Genomic DNA, 24,839 nt, shown 5'->3' with positions numbered 1-24,839 from the left:
GGACGAGTTATTAAAAGGCGAACTAAGTTGAAGTAAACTCACCATTTTCTGAAGTTACATGTAACAGGCACTCAAAGAAGTTATGAAGTGATTCTGCAGTATTTTGAAACTGTGTACGCAATCGTAACGTGTAACCACTTGATCGGATGCTATAAAACTTCTGAACAGTTCAAAGTTCTGTAGCAGTTTAAGTTCTGAGTCTCTGGATTAAGTCCTTGAGTGTAACCAATAAAACACAAAAAAGCTGCTGAGAGGTCACCGCTTAGTCTAGTTTCCATCTTAACGGCTAATCTCCGGGAGAATTTGTCTGAGTACATTGTTGAACTTAATGTAACTTTGCAAGCGTGCGTGTGTACAGTGTACAAATAACTTGGTTTTATTGACGGAGCGGTTTCCAATTGAGTGTCGTAAAACCAAAACCAAAGTAATTACTCTGGCCAATCGCAACAGGTGCAAACAACACAACGAGCCAATCAGAATTCGAAGCAAATACATGTAACTGGCGCCAAGCGCGGGAAAACGCGTGTAGCGAAAACACGATTGGTTTTGGTTTGGATTCTTATTGGTTGAGAAAGTGGCGCAAGTTTGTTAACCAATCTCAGAGCGTAGTAATGCAAAACCAAAGCCAATGCGAAATTACTTTCGACACTCAATTGGAAACCGCTCTTTGACAGCTTGCTTACCTTTGTGTACAGTTTCCACCAAGCCCAGTTTCTCAGGAACAGATACTTCCTTACATTACGCTGGATGACAGCAATTCCGATTCTAAAGAAAAAAATTGTAATAATTTCGGGTTGTACAGGTCTATAGTGCAACATGTGAGGGTGTGGTAGGTTGCAAACTTTTAAAATAAAAAAAAGAACTGAAGGATATCTTTATGTTGGATAGTTCACTCAAACTGTAAAAAAGCACTTTAAGACTAAAGTTATACTAATAATTTTATTGTCTCTTCTTTGTAATTTCTTTATGGGCAAAATAATTAAATAAAATAATGAATAAATAAATAAATTTTATGTATTAACACTAACAGGGTCAAAAAAGAATGGTAATTTACCTTTGGTCACACATCTTGCGGTATTCTTTACGCATGAGATAGCCTTTGCAGTAAGCTTGGAACATGGAGATAATCTTGGCTAGTCTCTCATCCCTCATGTCTTCCAGTTCTCCTAAGATACCAGCTCTGAAGAAAACCTGTTTGACAAAAAGAATGGTACAGGTAATAAATACCATGAATCTACAATAAAAATAACAAAAACCTATGTTTAGTTTTTGCTAATAAAGTACTCATCAGGTGTTTCTTGAATTATATGTACTGTACCTTGCTTGTTCCAACTCTGTAGGAAGCCTTTTCTAATTGCATGGCATCCAGTAGCTTCTCACAAGCTTTCTTGCCATCAACAAATCCTCCCGAGACAGCAGTCGGGGCCAGGATCTGGTATCTGAAACATTTAACATGCAGAATATTTTCCCTCACTGCATTATCATCTTGTTAGTGCTTCTAATAGCACAATTTGTGGCAAGTATGACACTTTGTCTTTTAAATATTAGATTTAGTCCAAAAGCGAGTTCAGAAATGAATTGGTCTTGCCAAATTTAACAAAAATAGTAGAGTTTCATCAAGTTCTTATTTACACTTGAAGAAAAAATTCAATTTAAAAATTGTAATTTTTACAAAGAAATTTACATGACGTGGGCAGTGGTAGCCCACAAGTAATACATTATTTTCTTTATAAAAAATTTTAAGAAGGTAAAATTAAATTAAAACTTCAATATGTGTTTCATTGAATTTGCTGCAGATCTATACAAAACTTCACGCTATTGCTAAATTCAACATGGCAAATTCATTTCAAAATCATTTTTCACCTCAGTCCAATGCTTAAAAATGGCATGCTAATCCAAAATTGTCGCATTGCTTGAACAATGTTTGGAGTAGTCAGAGCTGGTGGGACATTTATATAAAAAGCAGGATATACAACAAGTCAAAAGCTGGCATCATTCCGACTTTCAAGTCCAACAATGCCAGGAGCAAAAAGTCATAAAACGTATTTTAGCAGTCATTTCTTGGCGACATAGAGAAAAGAAATTTGAAGTAGCCAAAGCTGAAGCTCTTCATAATTGGCAGGTAGTGCAGTACAGAAAGCACACTGGAACATTACATGAGAGGGTTTTCAGTTGAAAACACTACTTTACAGGAATTCATCTGCCCATAAGTGGCAAAAATGTGAGCAAGGTGGTTGTCTTATTGGGGTGATCACAATGTTTTTCAACCTTAGAGAGATACTCCCCCTACCCACCTCTGTCGGAATTCCTGGAAAGGCACTCTGTTGGGGAAGCCCTTTCGGCAGATGCGGATGCCCTCTAGCACGCCGTTACACCTGAGCTGGTGTAAGACTAGGCTTGACTCAATCACACCAGCCTTCTTGTGCTCATTAGGAACGATGCAGCGTACAAAATGTGGGCATGTGCTGTACAGTGTGTCCATGAGTCGGCCAAGTGATTCCTAATAAAGTTAAATGTTAAAATGTTTTACAATTTAGAAGAAATTTGAGAAGCTATTCTTACCAAGGTTGAGACAACTGCTGATACGTGGAACTGTGAGCAAGCGGTTTCAATGCCTAGCTACATGTAATTTTTGGACATTTTTATGGCAGTGTCATAGTATATCGTTGCATTAAAGATATCCAGTTGATGTAAATCTGTCACTTGCAGATGTGTAATTTGAATAACAGGCAATGCAAACCATTTTGGCAAATTACTTCTTATCGGTATCATTTTAAGGTATACACTCTTATTGACCTTAGTATGAGCCAATCAGCATGTAAGAATTCAGGGCCAGGTTGTTTTAAAATTAACCTGATTAATGCGACATTGTAATCCACAATAGTTAAAAGTTAACCAAGGTTTTCAGTAAGGCCATTAAGCATGGTTTTAAAAGCTAATTTTAAGCCAATGGTAAAGAAAGCTATAAGCCAAAACTGAGGGACAAAAATCTTTTAGAAAAAAAAAGGGTTATTGATTACTACAGTCGACTCCTGATAACTCGAAACTTCAAGGGGAATTGAAAAAGGTTAGAGTTATCGAGGGTAAAATTATATAGAAAAACACCTGAAAGAAAGGAAAATTGGTTTGAGTTAGCACAAGGTTGGAGTTAGAGAGGGTTTGAGTTATCGGGAGTCGACTGTAACTAAACTCAAATCATAGTTCACCCTTACCCAGGATTAGCTTAATCAGGCTTTGAACAACTGGGCCCAGATGTACACATGCATGCATGTGGTTACAATTATGTACAATGACACTTCAAAAATAGTGTACTGTACACTACAGGTACTACCCTCACTAGCACTTGCCACCAACTAGATTTCCATACCTTGTGTTTGCTACTGACAGTCTGGAAACTACCTCCTTTTCCTCTTGCATGTGCTAAGGATAAAGAAATACTGAACTGATTAGAATGCAAGTTTCAACAACACTTGACTTTAGCCTTATATATTTAACAAATTGATGGCGGTTTTCTATGGTCTATACTCTTATAGGCCATAAAATGATGCCAAAAAATGTTATTAAAAACTCGAGTGGTTTCACTGCCAAGTTTTGAACATTAATTTTTTATGGTATCATTTTATGATCTATTTAACAATAATTATTATCAAATCACTGTATGTGCTCGAAATTTCTATTGCATGATAGTTGATGAGGGCAAAGACCAAATTAACTATCACGCATAGAAATTGAAAGCGAACAATCTAATTGTCTTAGTATAAAACTAAAATCCTCTTCAGACTCTTCGAAAATGCAAAGAAGCAGCCATCATTTTGTCGACAACCGCACATTGTCTGGCTCCTCACTCTACCACTAGTAGAGTAGCCAATAAGAGAGCAGTATTCGTGATAGAACGCTAGTAGATTTATATTAAAAGAGCATAGACCATGGAAAACTGCAGTGGATTTAAAAGAATGAGAAGAATTGGCTTTATTTTCTGTGCGTTGTATCTGGCATCATTCCTATTGTCTGTACTCTCATAGACAATAGCTACCAGCCAATCAGCATGCAGGAATTTTGACAGTTATTGTAAAAATAATTATTTAAATATTATAATAATTTATATAACATACAGTACAGTCAACACCCTCGGGACCGTGAGTTAGTGTCCTTAATAGCGAGAGTCCATAATAGCAGGAATTTATTTCAGTCAAATGTCTGTAATCTATTTTTGCTGGGGATTTAGCTATTGTCCGTATTATCGACGTGTCTGTAATAGCGAGGTGTCCGCAAGGTGAGAGTTGACTGTATATCATCAAATTAATCATTAACTCATGTAAATAAGGAACCATCACAGTTACATGTAAACATTAATAAAGTCATACTTGTTTGTGCCGATACAAAAACATACATGTTATAAGATGATCATGTAGTATTGTTTCCCTCTCCTCTCTCTGTGTTTCAGTGTGGTTTCACAAAAAGGATGCAAGTTTTCATCAGCCACCATTTAAAAAAATTCAGCTAGATGTGTAATATACATGTATTAAGGACGGTGCCTCCTAATGCAGAGTATTTTTGCACAGTTTATGACTGTGGGGGATAAGCAGATCTTAGTATGGGCTACTGAAATCCAGAATAAAAAAACAAATTGGGGGTAGCGGGGCATTTTTTAGAGATAATTAAGCAACAGTTGTTCTAAAAAGTAGTAAAATATAAAGTAATGTATGGAATTTTTCCAAATTTAAGCTTTTATTTATAATCTTTGAAAAAGGTAAGGTTACATGTACCCCCAATTTTTCTTTTGGATACCAAGAGCACTTGCTAGGTTCTGCTTTCTGCCACATAGTTTTAAACTGCACAAAAATATCCCTGTAGTGGACTTTCAGGCACCACCCATAGGAAACCAAAGTATCTCAAGATGCACAGAATGTATGCACAGTCATAAAAGTAGGCACCGTCCTTAATATTCGTATGTACAGCATATTAATAACACTGTAAAACTTACATTCAGTGGCATAGTCCTTGAAGATGTTAGCAACGAATGGATCAGAAGACTTGGCAAATAGTCCTGCGACAGCCTCATTGATGGGATCTTTGTTCTTATCCAGCCAACCCTCAACATTGTAGCCAACAGTGCCAGCATAATGGGCAATTTCAAAGTGATGGTTGGCAGCACTTTTGCCAGTAATTCTGGGCTTGGCATATTTGGGATGCTTTCCGTCGTGGTTGTTATGCATCTTTTGCAAGAAGGTCATGTCTGTTGCCTTTGGCACAATGCATTCTTCTTCCAGAATGGCAAACACTCCCATGGGCTGAAAGTGCAATGATATAAGATGATTTATTGCATGACGTTTTTTTAACGCAGTTCACAGTAAACTGTGTGTCTGCATCTGTCAACCTTTCCCAACTCGAGTCCAATCCAAATGAAGCCATTCAAAATAAAAACAACAGGGCAGTTCTGAAGTATTGAAATGGCTGCTTCTAAATGACAAATCTGGCTAGGGCACGCAAATTATGAGAAACAACAACCCTACTTTAAAATAGCAGTTGTTACAGAAACACTAACTAATATGGGTGCAACATTATGTCCACTTTAGTCACATGGGAAATGCTGCAGAAGCAAATTTTCCATCTTAGAAGCTGGGAAATGTTTTGGGCCCAGTCAAAGACACTGGTACTTCTCAAAAGCAAGGTTTGCTTTAAAAACATGTTTCCTGTTTTAGGTTTCACAAATGTTTCAGGCCTTTAGTTCAATTTATGCCTCGGATGGTAGAAAGATCATAGGGTCAAGAAACTTTGCTCCACATTGTCTCTCTTCACCCAGCCCTTTGTATAAATGGGTACCAGTGCAACATTGTGCTGGGTGAAACCTGTAATGGACTAGCATCTCATCCAGGGAGGGCAGTAGCAATACTCCTTATAGTTGCTTCACGCTACAGAAACTGGGTTAAGCTCCAGCTGTGTGGGCCATTTTGGCTCAAGTGTGACTATCTTTCATACATTAATTTCACCTTCAACCTGAGTATCATAGCATTATTTTTGAGACAGTTATAAGTTAAACTAATGCTGTCTGACATTACAATGCTACTACCATCATTTGTGGTTTGAATATAAATGAGTGAAATAGCGTAATAATAGACATTTTGTAATAGACATTGTTTTCCCTCATTTACATTCAAACCCTGAAGAAGCAGTCAATTTGGCCTGATAGTGATGGTAGTATCCTCGAAATGTAGGACAGCTTTAGTTTTACCTTTTCTTCTGAAGTAAACGGTAAACCTCTAGTCGTGCAGTTATAGTTATGATTATAACTATTATCAAAACAGTACAGCCAGTACCTTCTCAATGAGCTCGATGGTTGGAAGCAAATCAAGACCAAAGTTGATGAAATCCCACTCAATGCCCTCACGTTTGTACTCCTCTTGTTCCAGGATGAACATGTGGTGGTTAAAGAATTGTTGGAGTTTCTCATTGGTCAGATTGATGCACAGCTGCTCAAAAGTGTTGAACTGGAAGAACAAGTACCAAACAGTCAGGTATCAAAACAGCAAATCTGATCGGTCTTCATCAGAATTAAATAAAGTAACGTTGTTATTTCAAGTGTTCTCTTTCACATCAATATGCAAATATTCATGTTTTCACATTCTCAGTTTACCTTCAAGGCAACACATTCCGTTGTTTGTAAATTATACAGTCAACTCCCGATAACTCGAACCCTTACTAACTCAAACCTCATGCTTACTCGAACCAATTTTCCTTTCCTTTCAGGTCATTTTCTATACAATTTTATCTCGATAACTTGAACCTTTTTTCCATTCCCCTTGAAGGTTCGAGTTAGCGGGAGTTGACTGTACATCATAATTTTACACCAGCTTGGTAATTGCATTCCACATGGTAAGTATGCACTAAAGAATAACCTTGAAGATCTCAAAACCAGCAATGTCCAGCACACCAATAAAGAAGGCACGTCTATCCTTGGTCTCCAAAGTTTTGTTGATTCTGTCGACAAGCCATAAGAACATCCTCTCATATATGCACTTGCTGAGAGCCCCAATCGAGTAGTACACCTAAATTATAAAATAAACTTGTATTACCTTTTGAAAAACGTTTCTCAGCACAATATAATATACATAAAATGTATTGGATGGTGTACATTTTAGCCGCTGGATAGCGATTTATCCAGAGTTATCCACTCTTTGAACAACTGGGGGCAAGTCTGAAAAGGTTACCATAAAACTACATTCCTTGCTGTGAAGTAAGGTCAGGAGTAACCCCCCCGCTACCGCCAGCAAGAAACAGGCCATAAGGTTGCTTTTCGACGCCTAGCTAAGTACTAAATAATGTATGTACCCTATCATCTTCTATGCACCTGGATCGACATGTCTACAGGTCTTTTTAAGTTTTGCGGCATTGACATGGCCATTCAAATACAGCTTTTAAATGGTATTTGGCACTTAAATAAAGAGGTAGTCTAAGGGTTCAAATATTTAATCACCTGTTGGAGATTTCGTCCCTGGTTCACAAACTCACGACCAACTTTGATTCTTGGCTTGACAATTGACTTTCCAAAGTCCGTTTGTGAAATTGACAGCAAGAATGAGACTTTGTCCAGCTCTGGAAAAACAATGAAAACAAGAGAATATTTTGAAGGGAGGCATGAAAAGCAGCTCTGAGTGACATCAGGGAAATTTTGTATGTATTTTCATGTACAATGTTTGGATGTAATGTGGCTAAATGTAATTTAGGCAAAGTTAGGCTCTAGCCAATGTGGTCAGTGGTCCTGTTTGTGACAGTACATGATCTGCGGGGTGACAGGGCGGCTTCCTGTTGTGCAATATATTTAGCTTGCAATTTAGCTGATCCTCATGGATTTTGCTGTGCAGCGAATCGTTGCGGATTCTTGCCCCACCACACCCACCTATATTATGGCTAGGCAATTCCAGGTAAGTATTGGGTTACATGTAGGTACAGGCCTATGTATTTTTGTTCCATGGAATTTTCAGTGTGGCAGTGCCCGATGATGGCTGCTGGCCAAGTGTTTCCCAATCGCACAGTTGCCATGGATACCACTTGGCATGCCTTAATCATGTGAGGCCCCCACCGACTCTCTAGGCACCAGTTTCCAAAGCTCATCTATTGGTGATGAGTTTAATGTGTCTGTGATCAGTGCTGTAACCAATTGTTTCCATGTATGTACTAGGAATGTGTAATTAAGTTAATGTGGTTTGAGTTTTTTTCATTTAAAATTTTTCACACCACCACAACAGACAAAAGGAAATAAAAATCAAACTGGTTTGAAAATATTTGAATCAAAAGAGTTTTGAACCAACAAATATATTGTAATTGATATTTTTGGGGAATCAATCAAATTAATGAAATACAACAAAAACTCTGAAACATTCTTTTTAATTACCTTTTGGATCGGCAACCTCTGCCTGCTCCTCCCGAGGCCTTTGTTTGAACTTGGAGTTCCCCCAGTGTAAACATGCAGCACATATTTTGTACATGGAAAGCTTCTCTTCGGGAGAGAAACCCAGCACATTGGCAGCTTCCTGAAGAAATACAGAATGCATGAAACAGTTTAAGACTGCTGTAATTACCTTCCTTTAGAGACACCACACTATTTAAACAATAGATGTTTAAGAGTGTTTCTATTGACGACTATAGTTGCACGCAGGCCCAGTTCAGAGCTGTACTTCAAATGAGCCGAATCAAATTAGAATTTAGACTGGTCCAAATTAATCAATCCCGGCTAAATTGATTCATTCAGCCGAAATTGATTCACTGAAGCATACTATGATTGAAGAAAATTGCAGATTTGTAACAATTTATGCATTTGATTCAGCTCATGTAAAGTACAGTACAGCATCTGAATTAAAGCTGGTCCACAGCCATTATTCCCGGCCGCACTTCACGTTTAACTTAATTCATTGAATAAGATTCTGTTTATGTGAAGGATGGCATCTGGAAGTTCTAGGCCTGTGCACCAAGAAGCGAAGCTTATACGTTAGTTTTATACGCTAAATTTTCTACCACAGAATAGTCATTGAGACTGACACTTCAAACTTACAGCTCACCAATTTGACCTTTTGTAAGTGAAAATTAGAAATGAAAAACACAAATGAACAATGTACAGGATAAAAATACAATTAAGGCAATTGTTTGTTATTTTATGGGAAGCAAAAAAATGCAAACCTCTGTGATGTTAAACTCTTCAACATCATTGATTCCATCAGCTCTTTCTGCCCCTTTCTTCAGGATTTCATAATCACCTGATTTTGCTGACTCAATGAGAAGTTTTTCTGGAGGAGAGACAATTATAAAAAAAATTACTTGGAAGGAACATTTTTAAAACAAAGTAGAATCAAAATACAAGACCAATGAAATAGAAGAGCTTGGTTGAAAACTGTCCTGACGAAATTTGGCAGTTGTTCCAAACTGGTTCTAGTTTTCCAAACAGATTTACATACACCTGTACAGTATGTGCAAGTTTTGTTTATAATTCAATTTCAGTCTTAAAGCCTGCCACAAACTTAAGGAAAGAGCTGAGCAAACTGCCTTGTGAGGCGATTAGCTCAGCTGTTTCATCAATTGTGCGGTTGAGTTTTTGTGAGTTTTTTGCCTTGCAAGGCCGTGAGGAAAGTATCTGTCATGTTTGATATTTGAGATTTTGCCTCGCAAGGTGAAATTCTCACAAAAACTCAATCGAGCACTTGAGGAAAGAGCTGAGCAGATTGCCTCGCGTGGCCTCGCGATTCCTTGCGAGGCAGTTTGCTCAGCTCTTTCCTAAATGTGCGGCAGGCTTAAGGATTCTTACGATAAATCCACGAATGAAGTACCCAACTGGTTCAGATGTTTCTGACACCTCTTTACAGTTATTACTACCGTTAGATGTATGTCACATTTCTAAAGCCAGTCATGTCAGATCTCCTGTAGACAGGTTTGCAGATAGTTATTATAAGCATATTTCAGGTTCATGCACAAAAAGTTTTGGGTCATTTCGGGCTGTTTTTCAATCTTTTTGGATTGTATTGTCAGTAGTGGTTGTTGATCATTTTGGATGGTTGTGGGTCATTTTGGGTCATTCCTTGTTTCAAACACTATATGTACAGCATGAGCCCTCTCTTGTCTATCAAAACGGAAGTATATTTCTAAATCCAACAAACCATGTAAGTCCTTTTGACCACCATACAAAATCTGGTAGAAGATATGGTAGTTTCTTTCACCCTCCAGTTGGTGAACCACACGGGACTTTTCCAGCAAATCTGATAAAAAAGGATAGAAATAATTATCGATGTCAAGCTACTACAACCTCCACCGTCACTTAAATTTGAATAGAAAACTCTGTGGACTAGTACATGTACATGTCGTTAAGTTTGCGACATATACACTAGATTTCCCTTTTTCAGAAACCAATTTTTTGGAGTAAGTAACCTGGAGTTAAATATTCACATTGTAATGTCAAACCAATGGATCACTAACGTGCAAAGTACATGCATAGGGTTGTTTCTGTAGCTAAGAAAAACCCCAGTAAGTTCATTAATAAACCCAACTGGCTCTTTTAGACTGTGCTCGGTTGAAATTTTAGCCAGTGATAAGATCTCTTTCAGAGGTAGCCTGGAAGCAAGCTCGCAGGGAAGAGGAGTAGCTGGTAGCCGGTTGACGGTTAGCAACATTCCTGCATGTATTGTCAGAAGTCTCTCCCTTGCAACATACTTGTATAGGCAATGGCTGCCATTACATTTTGAGTCACCTGATGCATTAATTTTCACACCCATATTAAACAAACTTGTTGCTTTGGGAGTGAAAGATGACCAATGACATCAAAGTCCCTTTAAGGGTTTTCACTCATCACTGTTGTTATGGGTTATGGCCCTTAATGACAATTTCCAGGACTTTTCCAGGCCTCAGAAAGTTTTTTTTCCAGGACCCATAATATACATAAAGTATTTTTTATGTTGTTTAATCTTCTCATCTTGCTGCTCCTCAATGTCTTTCAAGAAAACTTAATTATTACTTGAATGAGTTTACAGATTTCCAGGACCTCCTACCATTTTCAAAGACTTTCTAGTTCTTGAAAATTCTTGACTAAATTTCATTAAGTACTTTCCAGGATTTCCAGGACCTGTACGAACCCTGTAAATTATTTGACAATTCCAGTGCTTTTTTTTTACCCATACAGACTGTATTTCATTTCCTGTTTGGTCTATTTTCAAACTGGCGGATTTACCGCAAAAAGGTAGTTGGACTGCAAAATTGCCTGCGAGCTTGCTTTCAGGCTACCTCTGAAAGGGATCTTATCAGCGGCTAAAATTTCAACAGAGCACAGTCTAAAAGTGCCAGCGGGCTTATTAAATAAACTTGCTGGGGTTTTTCTTAGCTACAGGTACATCTCTATGCATGTACTTTGCACTTTAGTGATCCATTGGTTTGCCATTACAATGTGAATATTCAACTCTAGGTTACTTAATCACTACACAAAATTGAAAACGTATAGCTGCACAAGTGAATTTTATGCCTTACATGATTCAATGTCAGCTCCAGCGAGCTTTCCCTGAGGTCCAAAGTGGCAGCGAATGAACTTTCCCTAAAACCAAAATACACAAAAAGTTGTCAAAGTTTACTAACAAATCAGGTGAACAAAAATAATACAACCATTGCCCTTTCTGAGACTAAAGTTGATAACAGTAAAAAATAAGTTAACTGGACCATCTAGACAATTTGACACAATTAATTTATTTACAAATTTAACTGGTTTTTACAGGCTTCCAAAAACATGTTGATTTATGATTTTTCTCAGTATTTTGCCAAGTGCTATTGAATGGCATCGTAACATCAAAGCAAGTTTGTTGTCAGTGTTACAAAATTTAGAATTTTTCCCAAATGACATTTTTATACCATGCAGTTCTAAAATTTGCAATTTTCATAAGGGCATAAATTTCAATCCTACAATATTCTAGTAGCTTATATTGCTACTATCAGGTTATTAGACTTTTTATTTCCCAAATGCATAAAATTATTTTGAAAAAAAGATTTCAAATCTGTACATACTTTGGTTGTCTTGCATAATACGAAAGTACAGTGTATATGTACATGTACAACGTACATGTGATAATATATCAATTATTTAGATCATAACTGCAGATAATACATTCAATACATTAAACATGTTAAAGACCATCATGTAAATCTGTGTTTATAGGGATCACGATCATCACACTTAAACTTTTTTGTACATGTACTTACAAATCTTGAGGAGTTGTTGTTTCTGAGTGTCTTGGCGTTGCCATAGGCTTCCAAGATTGGATTTGCTTGGACAACCTGGTCTTCAAGACTGCCTCCCTAAAGTGCAAATAAATAAATAAATAAATAGTTATAAATGAGTACCTATTATTTTATAAGTATTGCCTCCAATGGTACTAAAAACATCCCAGTTGTTGGATAATTGCAGTTCTTTTGGTGGTGATTTATGTGGAAGGTTAGAGGACAAAACTATTTTGTATGCCATATTCCCAGTAAGTTAAAAGTTTAAGAAAAACAACAGTTTTTATTTTTAAAGAATAGTTTCAACGGCTCTTCTGTTATCTTCAGTTTCAAATCCTAAAGTACAAAGTTGACTTTATAATACATACATAGAAATTCTAAATGAGAAAAACCTTAAAGTACAGAACAATTAAATAATCCTTGAAGTAGGGGTAAAATTGAAGCACTTGGGGCAAGTGAAAATTATGTAAATTCTGTAGTCCACAGAGCAACTGAGTCACAGTTATTTTTCTGTTCTTTTTGCTGTGCCATGCAAGATGTTGTACATATGAATATCTGCAATTAAATGTTTTACACTAGCTTGCCTCTTGTTTGTGATCTCCAGGCTTGGTTTGTCCAGACACATGAGCCAGATATTGAATAACTTTCTTGGTGTTCTCTGTCTTCCCGGCACCAGACTCTCCACTGTCAACAAAGCAAAAACCTTAACAACTTCATTGAACCAAAATGTATCCATAGTAATAGCCAAACAACTGTCCAACAAGAAACAAAAGACGAATTTATCACAAATTTTTTTTATCTGGTACACAACATTATTTTCGTGCTCTCATTATGCAGGTCATGTACTACCACCTGAAATATAACCAACACGATAAACACTTCATGTAACGTTAACCAGAAATACACAAACATGACACAGTTTACAACTTGTGTAGAGAGTGCAAATTGCTGACATTTAAAACCTTTAAATAGAAGGGATCCTGGTGCCCTAGGATGAATGGATAACCAGTTTTTGGAGAAATTGTAAGTCTTACAATTTGCCTTTTGGCCCTATGATATTCAGGTGCTTTCACCATTGAAGGACATCATCAACATGCACATTACATACATAATCATTTTTATTCTTCTCATTTTTCTTGATTTAATACTCACGTAATCAGCATGGACTGATTCTCACGATCTTGCAGCATGTCGTGATACGCATTGTCACAAATTGAGAAGATGTGAGGCGGCATCTCTGGACGGCGTTTTCCTCTGTATGCAAAGACAATCTTTTCTGTGTAAATGGGGATTCTGCGATATGGGTTGATGGCCACACAGAACAGACCAGAGTATGTCTGCAAATAAGGTAGGACAGAGAGATTAAATTAGTTTAACTGAACCCACATGTTTCTTTCTGAGAATTTTACAAGGGTTGAGAAAGATGTGTCATTCAGTGAGTTACACAGGCATATGCTGTACTGGGAAAAAGGAATCCGAGTGCTCCTATAAGGAGTCAAACCTTAACACCTTCCGATTACTAGTTCAGATGCTCTACCACTGAAGTGGGAGCTAAGCCCAATAAAGGGTTGTTTCAAAACACCAACAGTTCAAAGTGATTAGAGTAAGTAATAAGAAATGACCAGGGCCTGGTTGTTTGAAAGCTGATTAACTCTAATCCATGATTAAAAGTTAATTGAGGTTTTCATCTCACACTTTTAAAATGGTTTAAAAGGCTAATTTCAAGCTTAAAGTTAAGAAAAGTCTAAAGCAAAACTGAGATACAAAAACCTTTTGGGAGAATCTTTGATTGTTAATTAAACTCGCATCAAAGTTCACATTAATCCAGGATTAGCTTAATCGGGCTTTGAACAACTGGGCCCAGTACTTCAGTTCTGTTGGTGTTAGTGGCTATGTTTGGGAACAGTGAATGTAAGAAAAACTGGCAAACATTGTTTTCTGAAACTTGTTAATTACCAAATTGTTTTGTCAGTAGCAAGCATATCCAAACTTAAAAGCCATAGGGAACTCACTGATTTGACCATATGGTTTGAAATCAGGACCTCATAATTACTACATATGCAGTCTTTAGTAAACTTACATATAAGCTATCAAGTTATCATTTAACCATTATAAGCAAATATTAAACTACATGTAAACAGACCACACATTAAGAGATGACTTCAATATCTACTTGCACTGAGGATAAGATGTACCAAGCAAAATCACAACAAACAGCATTACAAAACAAACATGTCCTTTCTTAAAAATGGGAAAGTTGAAGGGTAATCTGTTGGGTTAGGTTTTTAGCTTTCAGCAGCAAATTAAAATTGACCACCCACAAGACATTCCTCCCCAAGATTTTATTTCTTGGCAAGATTTTTTAATTTCACATAACAGTACATGGAAAAATGTGTCAACCACAACACTTGTATGTGCAATTTAAATATAATCCACCCAGTTACCCTGTTGCTAATCCTAACATCTTTTATCCCATTTGCAATGAGGGCACATTGCCTCTTATAGGTGCACCATTACCCCAGTAAAGCATGATCTGATTGTACAAAAATGGCTTACAAGCTTAAGATATAAATATTCATTAATCTTACAAAAATGTTCTGATCTATACAGGTGTTAACAAGCCTAATGTTAGAAATTATCCATCCCTTGGTGACTTAATTATTACAGCAATAAGAAATAAAGGAAATTAATATAGGATGCACAACATGATATACTGAGGTAATGACAGTTATTATTGTGTCAGAAGCTACACAAGAAAGTTTCCTCTGTTTTTTTAAGGGTCTTCATTAATATTAAGGTACTAAAATTGTTTTTCACAATTCGTTCTGATCTGGGCGGCATTTTTTTACTCACTGATGCAGTTGTACTGTGAGGTCACTAAGAAATCTTAACCTCCATTTCACTCTGTCAAAGAAATGTGGAACCTTTCACCTAAGGTATCAGTTTCATCGTGTTTTTTGCATTTCCTATCAGATCAGTGGGTTGAATGACAAGTCTTGGTTGACCATTACATTGGGCAAGAAATCTGCTTAACGTTTGTCCAAGAACTTGGCCAAATATAAGCACCAGATATGCTCAAGTATGTTTTGAACTGTTAATGTCTACATAGTGTGCAAAAATAAAGTTGTTTAATAGCGTTCGTCAACAGATAGTTTTAACAGCTTCTTCAGGACCCATTGGGTCTTTAAATGCACTATGGTGAATCAGGCCCACGCCTTATCGAATACATACCACCTTTGACCATATATGGTGAAACTATTCACACCTTTAGCCACGAGAAGAAAGCCGAAGGTGAACGAGTCAATTTCTAATTAAGAGGTTCGAATGTTTTCTTGATTGTTTTTAATTCGGTCAATTCGAAAGACATTGTATGTTGTCGACTCTGTGAGCGTGAAGTCGAGTGGGATGTCTAAAATTGAAACAGATTAAATTTTAAAGACTACAAACTAATGCTAAGTTATTAATACAAGCAGATAACGTTGGATTCCGAGACTTGCAAGACAAAAGTACTTGAGTGAGTCAACAGGCGAACACAATTGGAGCCAGTGAGCGTGGAGTCTTTCATTTATAATCACAAATCGCTGTCCGTGGACTATTTTTCTTCAACAAAGGATGCTGGTACCCCTCGCTGCTTAACAACAGTTTTTTAAAGCCTTTGTATTTATCACGAACGGTCGCGCTAAATCAATTTTCACTGTGCCAACACCAATAAGTCGAGATTCCTTAATTGATTTTCAATTTGAGATTCGTAAAATTGCATGTGATCTTGTGACTTTGAAATCCACGTGCACGACAGAGAATGCTATTTGTTGTGACCGTCTTTCTTGGTAAGCTGCTAACCCACCATGACACTATTATTGTTCCAGATAAAGCCCCTTCCAATGAGAATCGTTTGTCATTAAGCCCAAGACACAACTGCTGAGATATGTGAGTACCGTGCAGATGACATTTTTCACGAAAGCTACAGCGCTTGTTCATTTCAAAATTAATTGAAACTGTTTTCTTCATGCAAAACGAGAAACAGAATCGCGTTTTGTGCATCAAGCTTGATTTACATACTATTATAAATACTAGCTGTCTTTTAAAAGTGGGGTTTTCACACAACTCGAATCTCTGTTGACATAGCGACTGCATACATTCGATCTTTCACGCAAAGAATGACGAAGAAAACATGAAAACGCGAAATGAAATCTACCAAACCCAACTATATGCTTACCAGAGAAAAAAACCTTTAACGAATGACAAAGGAATGTACAAAAATAAATATTCATGATTTCTTGGATTTCCCATTAACAACATATGGATGTTCATTACTACGTGACAATTAGAGAAGTTAATCCAAGACAAAGCGTTCCCCACAACAGTAATCTTCTCAAACTATCCTCGAAAACTAATTTCAGTGTTTATAAGTGAAGTGTTGGTATTAAAGTACTCACGTATATGAGACCGGCAAAGTAGCGCTGCTTGAGATTATGTAAAACGCTTGCTTCGTTCAGGTACGTCAAGTTGGCCATGTCTTCTGCTTTTTCGAATTTCGGCGGGTTCATTTGCTCCGTGTCATTCTTGTTCACTTCCAGTTCCTAGCAGAAAAAGGTTTATTTCAACTAAGTGTTGAAGGCAACAGAGCAAGCAATAATTAAAGTTACAATTATGTGTAACACTCCATCTAAGTAGCACCGCTGCAAAATTCTGCTCTTCTGATCTGCACGAAGATCACGCAGATCTGCTGTAATATTTACACCGAAAAATACACGCAGTGTACAGGTTTACCTGGCCGTCGTTGGTTTCCACAACGTAAATGTCGCCTTTGGAACTTTTCACTTCTGCCGCTTTAAAGCATTCCTTTTTGTCCTGGATCCATAACCACTTCTTGCTTTCAAACGACTTGCTCTCTTCCAGCCGCGCGAGTTTGTCAGAGACGCGCAAAAAGGCCACTGGATCTTCCAAGTCTGCCATTTCGACTACTTGATTCCAGAGAATTAAATCTCGATGCAAGCACTAGAGATAGTACACAGATGCAGCGCGTAGATCACAACAGCCCGGCAGACAACTCACCCTCACGCTACAAAGCTCAGCTCGAGTGCGCCCGCAACAAACAGGAGCCGCTCAAAGCTGGGCTAATCACTGAGTCACTGGATTATAAAACGTCAATTGATGGACAACTCCCAAAGCTGAGTGACGCGCTGGTATCCTGTTTGAAGACGTCAGAGACCGTGATTGGTGCTCGGGTCACTTAGTGCATTGTCCCTCAAGAGAATAATGGATTTCATAGGTTTGTTTTGTCATGGTTTAATGACCTTTCTTCGCGCTTTTGAGGCTGAATTCCAAACATCATTATGGACTTTTTAAATCACCACACCTAATTACACGCTCGGCCAATCAAGCAGCCCGGTTCTGTGATTTTGCGCTTCATGAATTGCAACTTTCATGATCTTCAATCCATCCACCGGCGCGCGCGGTGGACATGTCAGGAAGTTTATCTATGAAAGGAATGTTCACGACATCGACTGTCACGTTGAGTCGAACTTTGAACAGCGCTTAACTTCTAAAATCTTTTTTAAATCCTTCCGCTCCGTCGTTAGCTGTTATTCCGCTAAACAATGCTTCACAGTGCAATAGAGTTCGAGGATGTATTCACTTACATCCAGTGAACAGTGTAAGCAACGAACAGACACCCCCGAAGTGTTGCCGGTGCGTTACACATCCCATGTGTTTCGTCGTTCTCGAAACTCGAGTTAAAATTTGAAAAACATTCAATTGCCCAACAAAGCTTAACGTTTTGGGATTCCATTTGTCCAGGGAAAAGGGACTGAAAAGTTCATTTAACAAACTGCTGAAGAACAGAAGCTTAACCCTCTCAGAGAATGGGAGTTTGTGACCTGGTGGAGAAAGCCATTCGTGTTGAACTCGACATGTCACGCAACGGACTCATCCCTAGTGATATACCAGTAGAAGACTTAAAGCTGTTTGCAACGGTTATGTTCTTATTCTGTAGCTAACAACGATTTGTTAACGTACCACGTTTTTTTGTAATTCTACAATTTAGCAACAAGCGAAACAAGCTATATTACCGATTGCTTTTTGCAATTCGAGGCACAGGTTTTGGGCATCAGAAATCCCCCATCGAGGGGTGAGTAGGGAAGCCGTTCTTTCACCTTCTTGTAGGAATATTTTGCGGTTGGCTGAATTTGTTTTGTTTAATTACGTCAACACTAAGATTTTTATCTAAATGCAGCGTGATCAAACGACAAGCATGTCTGTCTCTCTGCTCTGAGTATTCCCCTTTTTGAAAGTTTTAAAACTTTAACAAAACAATTCGGTCGCTGGCTCTTTAAAACAACAAATATTTTGCAGACAAATGAACGTTTCCGGCTCGTGCCTGGCACAGCAGCAAGAAAAGCAAATATAAGTAACAACTATTTATCTCCGGATTAGAATTATATTTATAGTATTATAACGTGTGGCACGGCTGCAACGCGAATGACATGAAATGATCAAGTGAAAGAGATGTAGAATTGTTTGTAATTTCTGAAACAACAAACAGATCGTAATTTCAATCAATTTTTACCCAGATGGGGGACGCACAGTGCCCGCCTTTATTTGTGACTGATGATATCTGTGATTCTTGAGTATAATCACTGCAATCTGCTGGGACATATACATAAGATGATAACATTTCATGAAGTTTTGTTCCTATAAAGAGAGTGCTCGGAGTTCAAATTCCAACTGACAAGTCATCTTGCAAAACTGGCAAAACTTGGCAACGGTCAGCCCCACAGGAAAGAACTGCCCAACAGCTTTGACCTTAATGATCCTTAATGGCTACTTTTAGGGTTAACTCACGAAACTCACAGACGGCCTAAAAGTTGTAAAAATAATAACGCGATTACACGACTGTACTCAAATCTTCGTGACTGTCGCCGAAGTTGGGGGTCAAAAAATCTCTTTTTCGAAATCTGACTGCTGATATAAAATGATTTAACAATATAACTCAGCTCCTGCTCAGCTAGCTACAAAAGAAACTGTAACGAGATCTTTTGACGAAAAAAAAAAAACTTGATTCAGTTTCATTTAAATTGAAAGTCAAACTCTGGAACGATTTTTATTTAAGCCTTTTAACTTAACATAGATGCACTCACCAAGTTCATAAGAGTTCATTGACACGTCCACTTTTTAATGTAATTCAGACCTACAATCTAAGACGGAACAAAAAGCCGAAAAATGAACCCCTCCCCCCAAACTCGAAATCAATGATGAATTCGCAGTATACGCCGCTAAAACCAAACGTGCCCCAAAATGCGCCTTTTTTCCCATCATCGAAATGGAGCAGAGGTGGTCTTAATTCTTCAGTAAAAGTGTCTCAGATTGTAAAGTCTTAACTCAGTTCGACGGTCCGCCGCGAGTCCTGAAGTGTGACGACTTAAACACCACCTGCCCTGATCTGCCGTTCAGCAACCGTATAAGTATCAACTTTCCCCCTTTAAAAGTTAAGTTAGGTAGTATTTGAAGAAAGTCTCTGGAAGTGAAAACAAGAAGGGTCAAGAGCTTTTTAGTGACGGCGAGTTCCGTGCAGTACGCTCGTGAGACAACGGTAACTCGGCCGTGAAAGATACCGTAAAGAAGAGAGAAGAGGGTGGAACGGAGTTCAACTGTGCAGTACACTGCAATAAAACAAAGCCGTCAATTACGGCAACGTGGAAAAAAATTATTTCTTGAAATGGACTGCGCATGCGGTCAACGACAGTCCCTGCGGCCAGATTAGATGGACTTCTTCTTTTGTATTGACCAAATGGAAGCTTTCTTAACGTTCAGATAAGGGTGGCCGTCGCCGGGTGGGAAGTGGAAATGAATATTAAGTTCGATCAACTCAGTGTAAATTGGCCACCATAAACGATAAAGAGGTTCGAGACTGACGTCTTGAGCGTTAGCTGTTCGTCTCGAACGAATCGAGATGAAGACTAACTAACGCTCGAAGCGTCAGCTCTCGAGTCTCTTTACGGTGGCCAATTTCTATTCGTTTCCTACCATTGCCCCGCCTAAAATAGCAAATCATGGTCACATTATTATAAAAGCGCCTGCGATACGCAGAGAGAGTTTCAGGCGTTGAAACAATTGAAACGAGTAAAATCGTATTACTGATTTCAGTTGTCAAAGGTTTTCAGTTTTACTGATATCATGCTTGCAGTCAGTATTAGCCAGCTTGATTACAAATTGAAAAATAATTGGCTAACGGTGTCAAGTCCTGCCGTTGAGTCATGCAAAAATCGGTGAACACTTATCAAGGTTTGCTCTTCCCTCAGTAAGAATTCACGAGAAATCTTCTTGGTTTTATATCAGGATAATTTTGCTCACCGCGAAGTAAGGGTGCGTTCTCACAATTTTAGGATAATTTTAACCAAAGACTCTTACAAGTAATCTGTTGTTTTAATATCTTTGGGCTTTTCACGCCTTGTAATTTGTAAATATTGGATATTTGTTTTTTGTGTATTAAGTCCTGTTAATGTATATCAAATAGGAGTATATTTTGTCTCATTTTCTTTCTCTCTGTCTCAAAACGTGCCAGGGCCAATCATACACGCAGCATTAAACGAGATCTAATTCAGCTTATGGAATTTGAGATAAAATGAGTAGGATATCACGTCATCATCTATCAAGGAATCCTCTGAGTTCCACATCTCTAAAAGCCACAATTTTGAGCAAATTGTTAGTCTTTCATGCCGCAGAAAGACGCCGTGTTATACCAGGGTCGTTCCCTGATTTGTGTTCGTGTTTGGTTGATCACTTCTTGTGTTCAAAAATCAACAACTATTTCCACAAGATCGTGTCTTCTTGTCCCTCGGTTGAAGTATCGATAAATTAGTGAACATGATGTATTTTAAACTAGAAAAATCCAGTTTGCTCCGGCACAGAACTCATTCCGGGACACTTCATTAGGAAGAGGTGAAAAGTGATGGAAGAAGCTTCGAGTTCAGGCTGTGATCGCCGGCGCTTGATAGCCAAAAAAAGGCGAGAAAGTGGGCGAAACAACAAAGCTGTCACTATTTAGCCAATCTTCTTTAATTTACTTTCTTTTTCGGTTGTTCGAAAGCCGATTAACACTTATCCCCGATTAAAAGTTAACCGAGGTTTTCAGCTCGCTTATTTTAAATGTTTTCAAGAGCTAATTTTTAGCTAGTGGTTAAACAAATTCTAAGTCAAAACTAAAGGATAAAAATCTTTTGTTAGAATCTTTATTGATTAGTCATTAACCTTGAATCAAAGTTTATGTTAACCCAGGATTAGCTTAACCGGGCTTTGAACAACTCGGCCCTTCTTTTGCTGTTGTTTTGGGCCAAGTGGATTTTACTGAATTTTCAAAGAAGCAAGCAATCTAATTGGGGTAAGCTTACACGAAGCTTGGTTGAACGGAGGATGAGGGGGGAGGGAGGGGACACCGTTAGATATGACGAATATATCTCATTGCATTTACATCATTCATGAATCTGATCAAAACTCAGACCATTACAGACGTTACGACGTTCGGCTGAAACTGTCATGCGAAATTCTCTTTTGTTGCTTGTAATCAGCTTTCGTGGAAATGTGTATACAGATTCTTATAAGAAGGGTTTGTATGACGTTTTAAAATTTCGCCAATTAGGGCCGTTATATCCTGAAGCTGTTCTCTTTATTCCATTAGAACATGGTCACACCCACTCAGCCAATCAGTGCCCAGTATTTGTGTGCTCTCATATCCCATAAAAATGTCCTAAATTATGTAAAGAGGCGGAGACTTTGAAGCACAGGGAAATTGTGGGGTAAATAACTACTCATTAGTATGCTCTATAAAGAACATACTAATGATTTCTTTTGTTTTCCTTTGTCTAAAAGCCTAATTAGTATGCTCTATATAGAGCATACTAATGAAAAAATAGAGTATACTAATGAGTATACAGCTGTTTCGACAAAGGTTGTCCAAAAAAAAGCGTAAAAGCATACGCGACAATGCCGAAGGGTTGTCTGGGAAATACCCAATAAATTTCAATAAAAGCTCAGAATCCGTATTGCACGCCATCTCAAGTCTTCGCTGTACAGTCGAGGCATTATGGATTCTGAGCTTTTATTGCAATTTATTGAGTATTTCCCAGGCTACGTTTCGGCATTGTCGCGTACGCTTTTACTCTTTTTTGGACAACCTTTGTCGAAACAGCTGTATAGAGCACGGGTACGGGTACGGCTTGCCATCACCTCTCATGACTTCCAATATGAATCTTGTAAGCCAGGGCCCTGTTGTTCGAAAGCCGATTAACGCTCATCCCGGATTAAAAATTAACCGAGGCTTACATCTCGCTCGTTAAAAACGTTTTTAAAAGCTTATTTTAAGCTTACCTAGTGGTGAAGAAAAATCTGAGTCAAACTGAGGAACAAAAATCTTTTTGAAGAGCCTTCATTGATTAGTTATTAAACTTGAATCAAAGTTCACATTAATCCAGGATTACCTTAATCGGGCTTTGAACAACTGGGCCTAGTAATTTACCTCTGCTGCGGGAGTGGTGCCCAAATCAACTGGAACGGACCTATACTCATCTCCTTGCAAGGGTTTCAATTTGTGTGTTTCGGTATTCAGCCAAGGCTCGATAGACGTTTACCGACCACGCGGTACTTTGTTGAGTTTTCTTTGGAATTCTGCCTCTTTCTCTTTGCTCAATTTCCCTGTGGTAGGCTTTTGGAAACGTGCCACGGTTTATCGAATTCATCCCCCAAGCACTCGGATATGTCTACGCTCTCAAAGGCAAGTAACTCTTGAGTGGCAAGGACGGCCTTAAGTTCCTCGAGCTCTGTATACTGGCTCATAGCCGGAGCAAATGAGCCATCAAAACAAGAAAGAATAAACAAAACTCCAAAGAAAGGAAAGCATTGTTATTCATAAAATTCTACCAACATCACAGCGACATCCAAAACAAAATAACAACGTGATTCCCAAGTGTGAATGACATACTTAAAGAATGCTCATAAATAGAATCTGCATAAAATATGGTTTCTACCCGGATGTGACCATGTTCAGTGACAATAAACGCGAGTGTCCTATGGGATATAGCGCCTCTCGCATTAGATAGAAGTGCCACTCGGGCTACGCCTTCGTGACCTTCTATCTATGCTCGAAGCGATCCCATAGAACACTCGCGTTTATTGTCTAACCCTTACATAAAATAAATGTAGAACAAATACCTTTAAAAAAGTCATTTTCGCTGTCAATTAAAATTCGACAAATTCGAGCGGAGTTACAGAGGTCGGCCAAAATCCCTAAAGGCTGTAATTTCAGCCGTTTGCCCCCAGCTGTGTTTTAAGCTAATCCTGGATTAACGAGAACTTTGATTCAAGTTTAAGCTTAATTACTAAGCAATCAAGATTTTTCAAAAAGATTGTTTTGACTTTGACTTTTTTTACCATTAGATTAAAATTAGATTCTAAAACCATTTTTAACGAGAGTGATGAAAACCCATGTCGGTTAACTTTTCATCGTGGATTAGCGTCAATCGGATTTCGAACGACCGGACCCAGATGGCTTCCAAACCGTGCAGAGGTCGATTCCCTCTGCATGTGATACCCGAGCCAATTAAAAAGTAGTTGAACATCTGTATTTGCACTTATTCAGTTAACCAGACTAAACTACCGAAGACTCTTTCACATATTTAGTTTTCTATTTTCCAAATAACGAAAACTTGGAATTTTACTCTCGTTTACAAGTAACATGCAGGTAAACTAAGTCGTATATAAGGGACCACGGGTACGAAAACACGACGGTGACTTCAACGAGAACGTCAAAAATCAAAAGGTTTAATGAACAAAACAATGGTTTTTCATGTGCGTTCAAAAATAATACATTTCTTTGCCGGCTTCTACAAGAGTCTACAAGACAACTACGTGAATTAACCAAATTCATAGACAAGTGAAATTTTAAGTAGAACGTGGCCACATGACGGTGAATTTTCCCTTCTCTTTGTAGCCTTGAACGCTTTTTGCTACTGATGATGTTCCTGGATAATTCGCTCACTTTGTACAAGTTGAACGGGTTGGAATAATTACAAGGTAGATCGGATAACGTCACGTTTTCGTTCACGAGTGAAATCGGGACTACCGAGGTAAATTTCCGGCAGTCCCGATTTCGCCCGAGAAATCCTCGTCCATCCTCGAGGACCCCACCACCATGTGTTTAATACGAACACTTTTTCATGTCCCATGCAAACTAAACTATCATTTTCTTATCTAAAAACGTCGACCAACCACTACCTATTTGAATCCCTAATATGTTATTTTCTTTACTTACCCCGTTGACTCCTATATTTATTGTTTTAAATGCCCATTTTTTAAATGACAAATCAAAACAAACAAAAATCGACGACGAAAACAGCAACAAATTACAAAAGAAAAAAAGGCAAAGGTCTTCGTTTTAAAAAATCTGTATTTGCCATTAATAATTCGTGCCCACATGGCTTAAAACTGGCGGAATTGATTTCGGAGATGTTAAAACTCAAGTAACTCAGTGAAGGTACCTGGCAAAAGGTTTTGTCCATGAAATTTTTAGAAGAGTAGCTAGGTTTTAGTGGAAGTGGGTAATT

At 38.1% G+C, this 24,839-nt stretch overlaps 1 protein-coding gene across 3 annotated transcripts in view; it reads right to left on the bottom strand.

Annotated features, from left to right (window-relative positions):
- Window positions 1–17,366, bottom strand: part of LOC146458338 (uncharacterized) — a 42,876-nt gene extending 25,510 nt beyond the window's left edge. For all 3 annotated transcript variants that reach the window (XM_085090589.1, XM_085090587.1, XM_085090588.1), the window contains exons 1-18: window positions 17,014–17,366; window positions 16,680–16,823; window positions 13,396–13,580; window positions 12,828–12,927; window positions 12,226–12,321; window positions 11,503–11,566; window positions 10,146–10,244; window positions 9,175–9,281; window positions 8,393–8,531; window positions 7,475–7,593; window positions 6,897–7,046; window positions 6,318–6,488; window positions 4,985–5,291; window positions 3,368–3,420; window positions 2,295–2,500; window positions 1,319–1,439; window positions 1,055–1,191; window positions 684–765 (exon numbers count right to left, since the gene is read on the bottom strand). In XM_085090589.1, the coding sequence (XP_084946715.1) occupies window positions 684–765; window positions 1,055–1,191; window positions 1,319–1,439; window positions 2,295–2,500; window positions 3,368–3,420; window positions 4,985–5,291; window positions 6,318–6,488; window positions 6,897–7,046; window positions 7,475–7,593; window positions 8,393–8,531; window positions 9,175–9,281; window positions 10,146–10,244; window positions 11,503–11,566; window positions 12,226–12,321; window positions 12,828–12,927; window positions 13,396–13,580; window positions 16,680–16,823; window positions 17,014–17,199 (2,466 nt within the window). In that variant the 5' untranslated portion in view covers window positions 17,200–17,366. The remainder of the gene's footprint in view (window positions 1–683; window positions 766–1,054; window positions 1,192–1,318; window positions 1,440–2,294; window positions 2,501–3,367; window positions 3,421–4,984; window positions 5,292–6,317; window positions 6,489–6,896; window positions 7,047–7,474; window positions 7,594–8,392; window positions 8,532–9,174; window positions 9,282–10,145; window positions 10,245–11,502; window positions 11,567–12,225; window positions 12,322–12,827; window positions 12,928–13,395; window positions 13,581–16,679; window positions 16,824–17,013) is intronic.
- Between the last annotated feature and the right edge of the window lie 7,473 nt (window positions 17,367–24,839).

This window comes from Pavona decussata, unplaced genomic scaffold (genome assembly GCF_977016875.1).
Source record: "Pavona decussata unplaced genomic scaffold, jaPavDecu1.1 SCAFFOLD_233, whole genome shotgun sequence".
NCBI lineage: Eukaryota > Metazoa > Cnidaria > Anthozoa > Scleractinia > Agariciidae > Pavona > Pavona decussata.
This window is presented reverse-complemented; position numbering and strand designations above follow the sequence as displayed.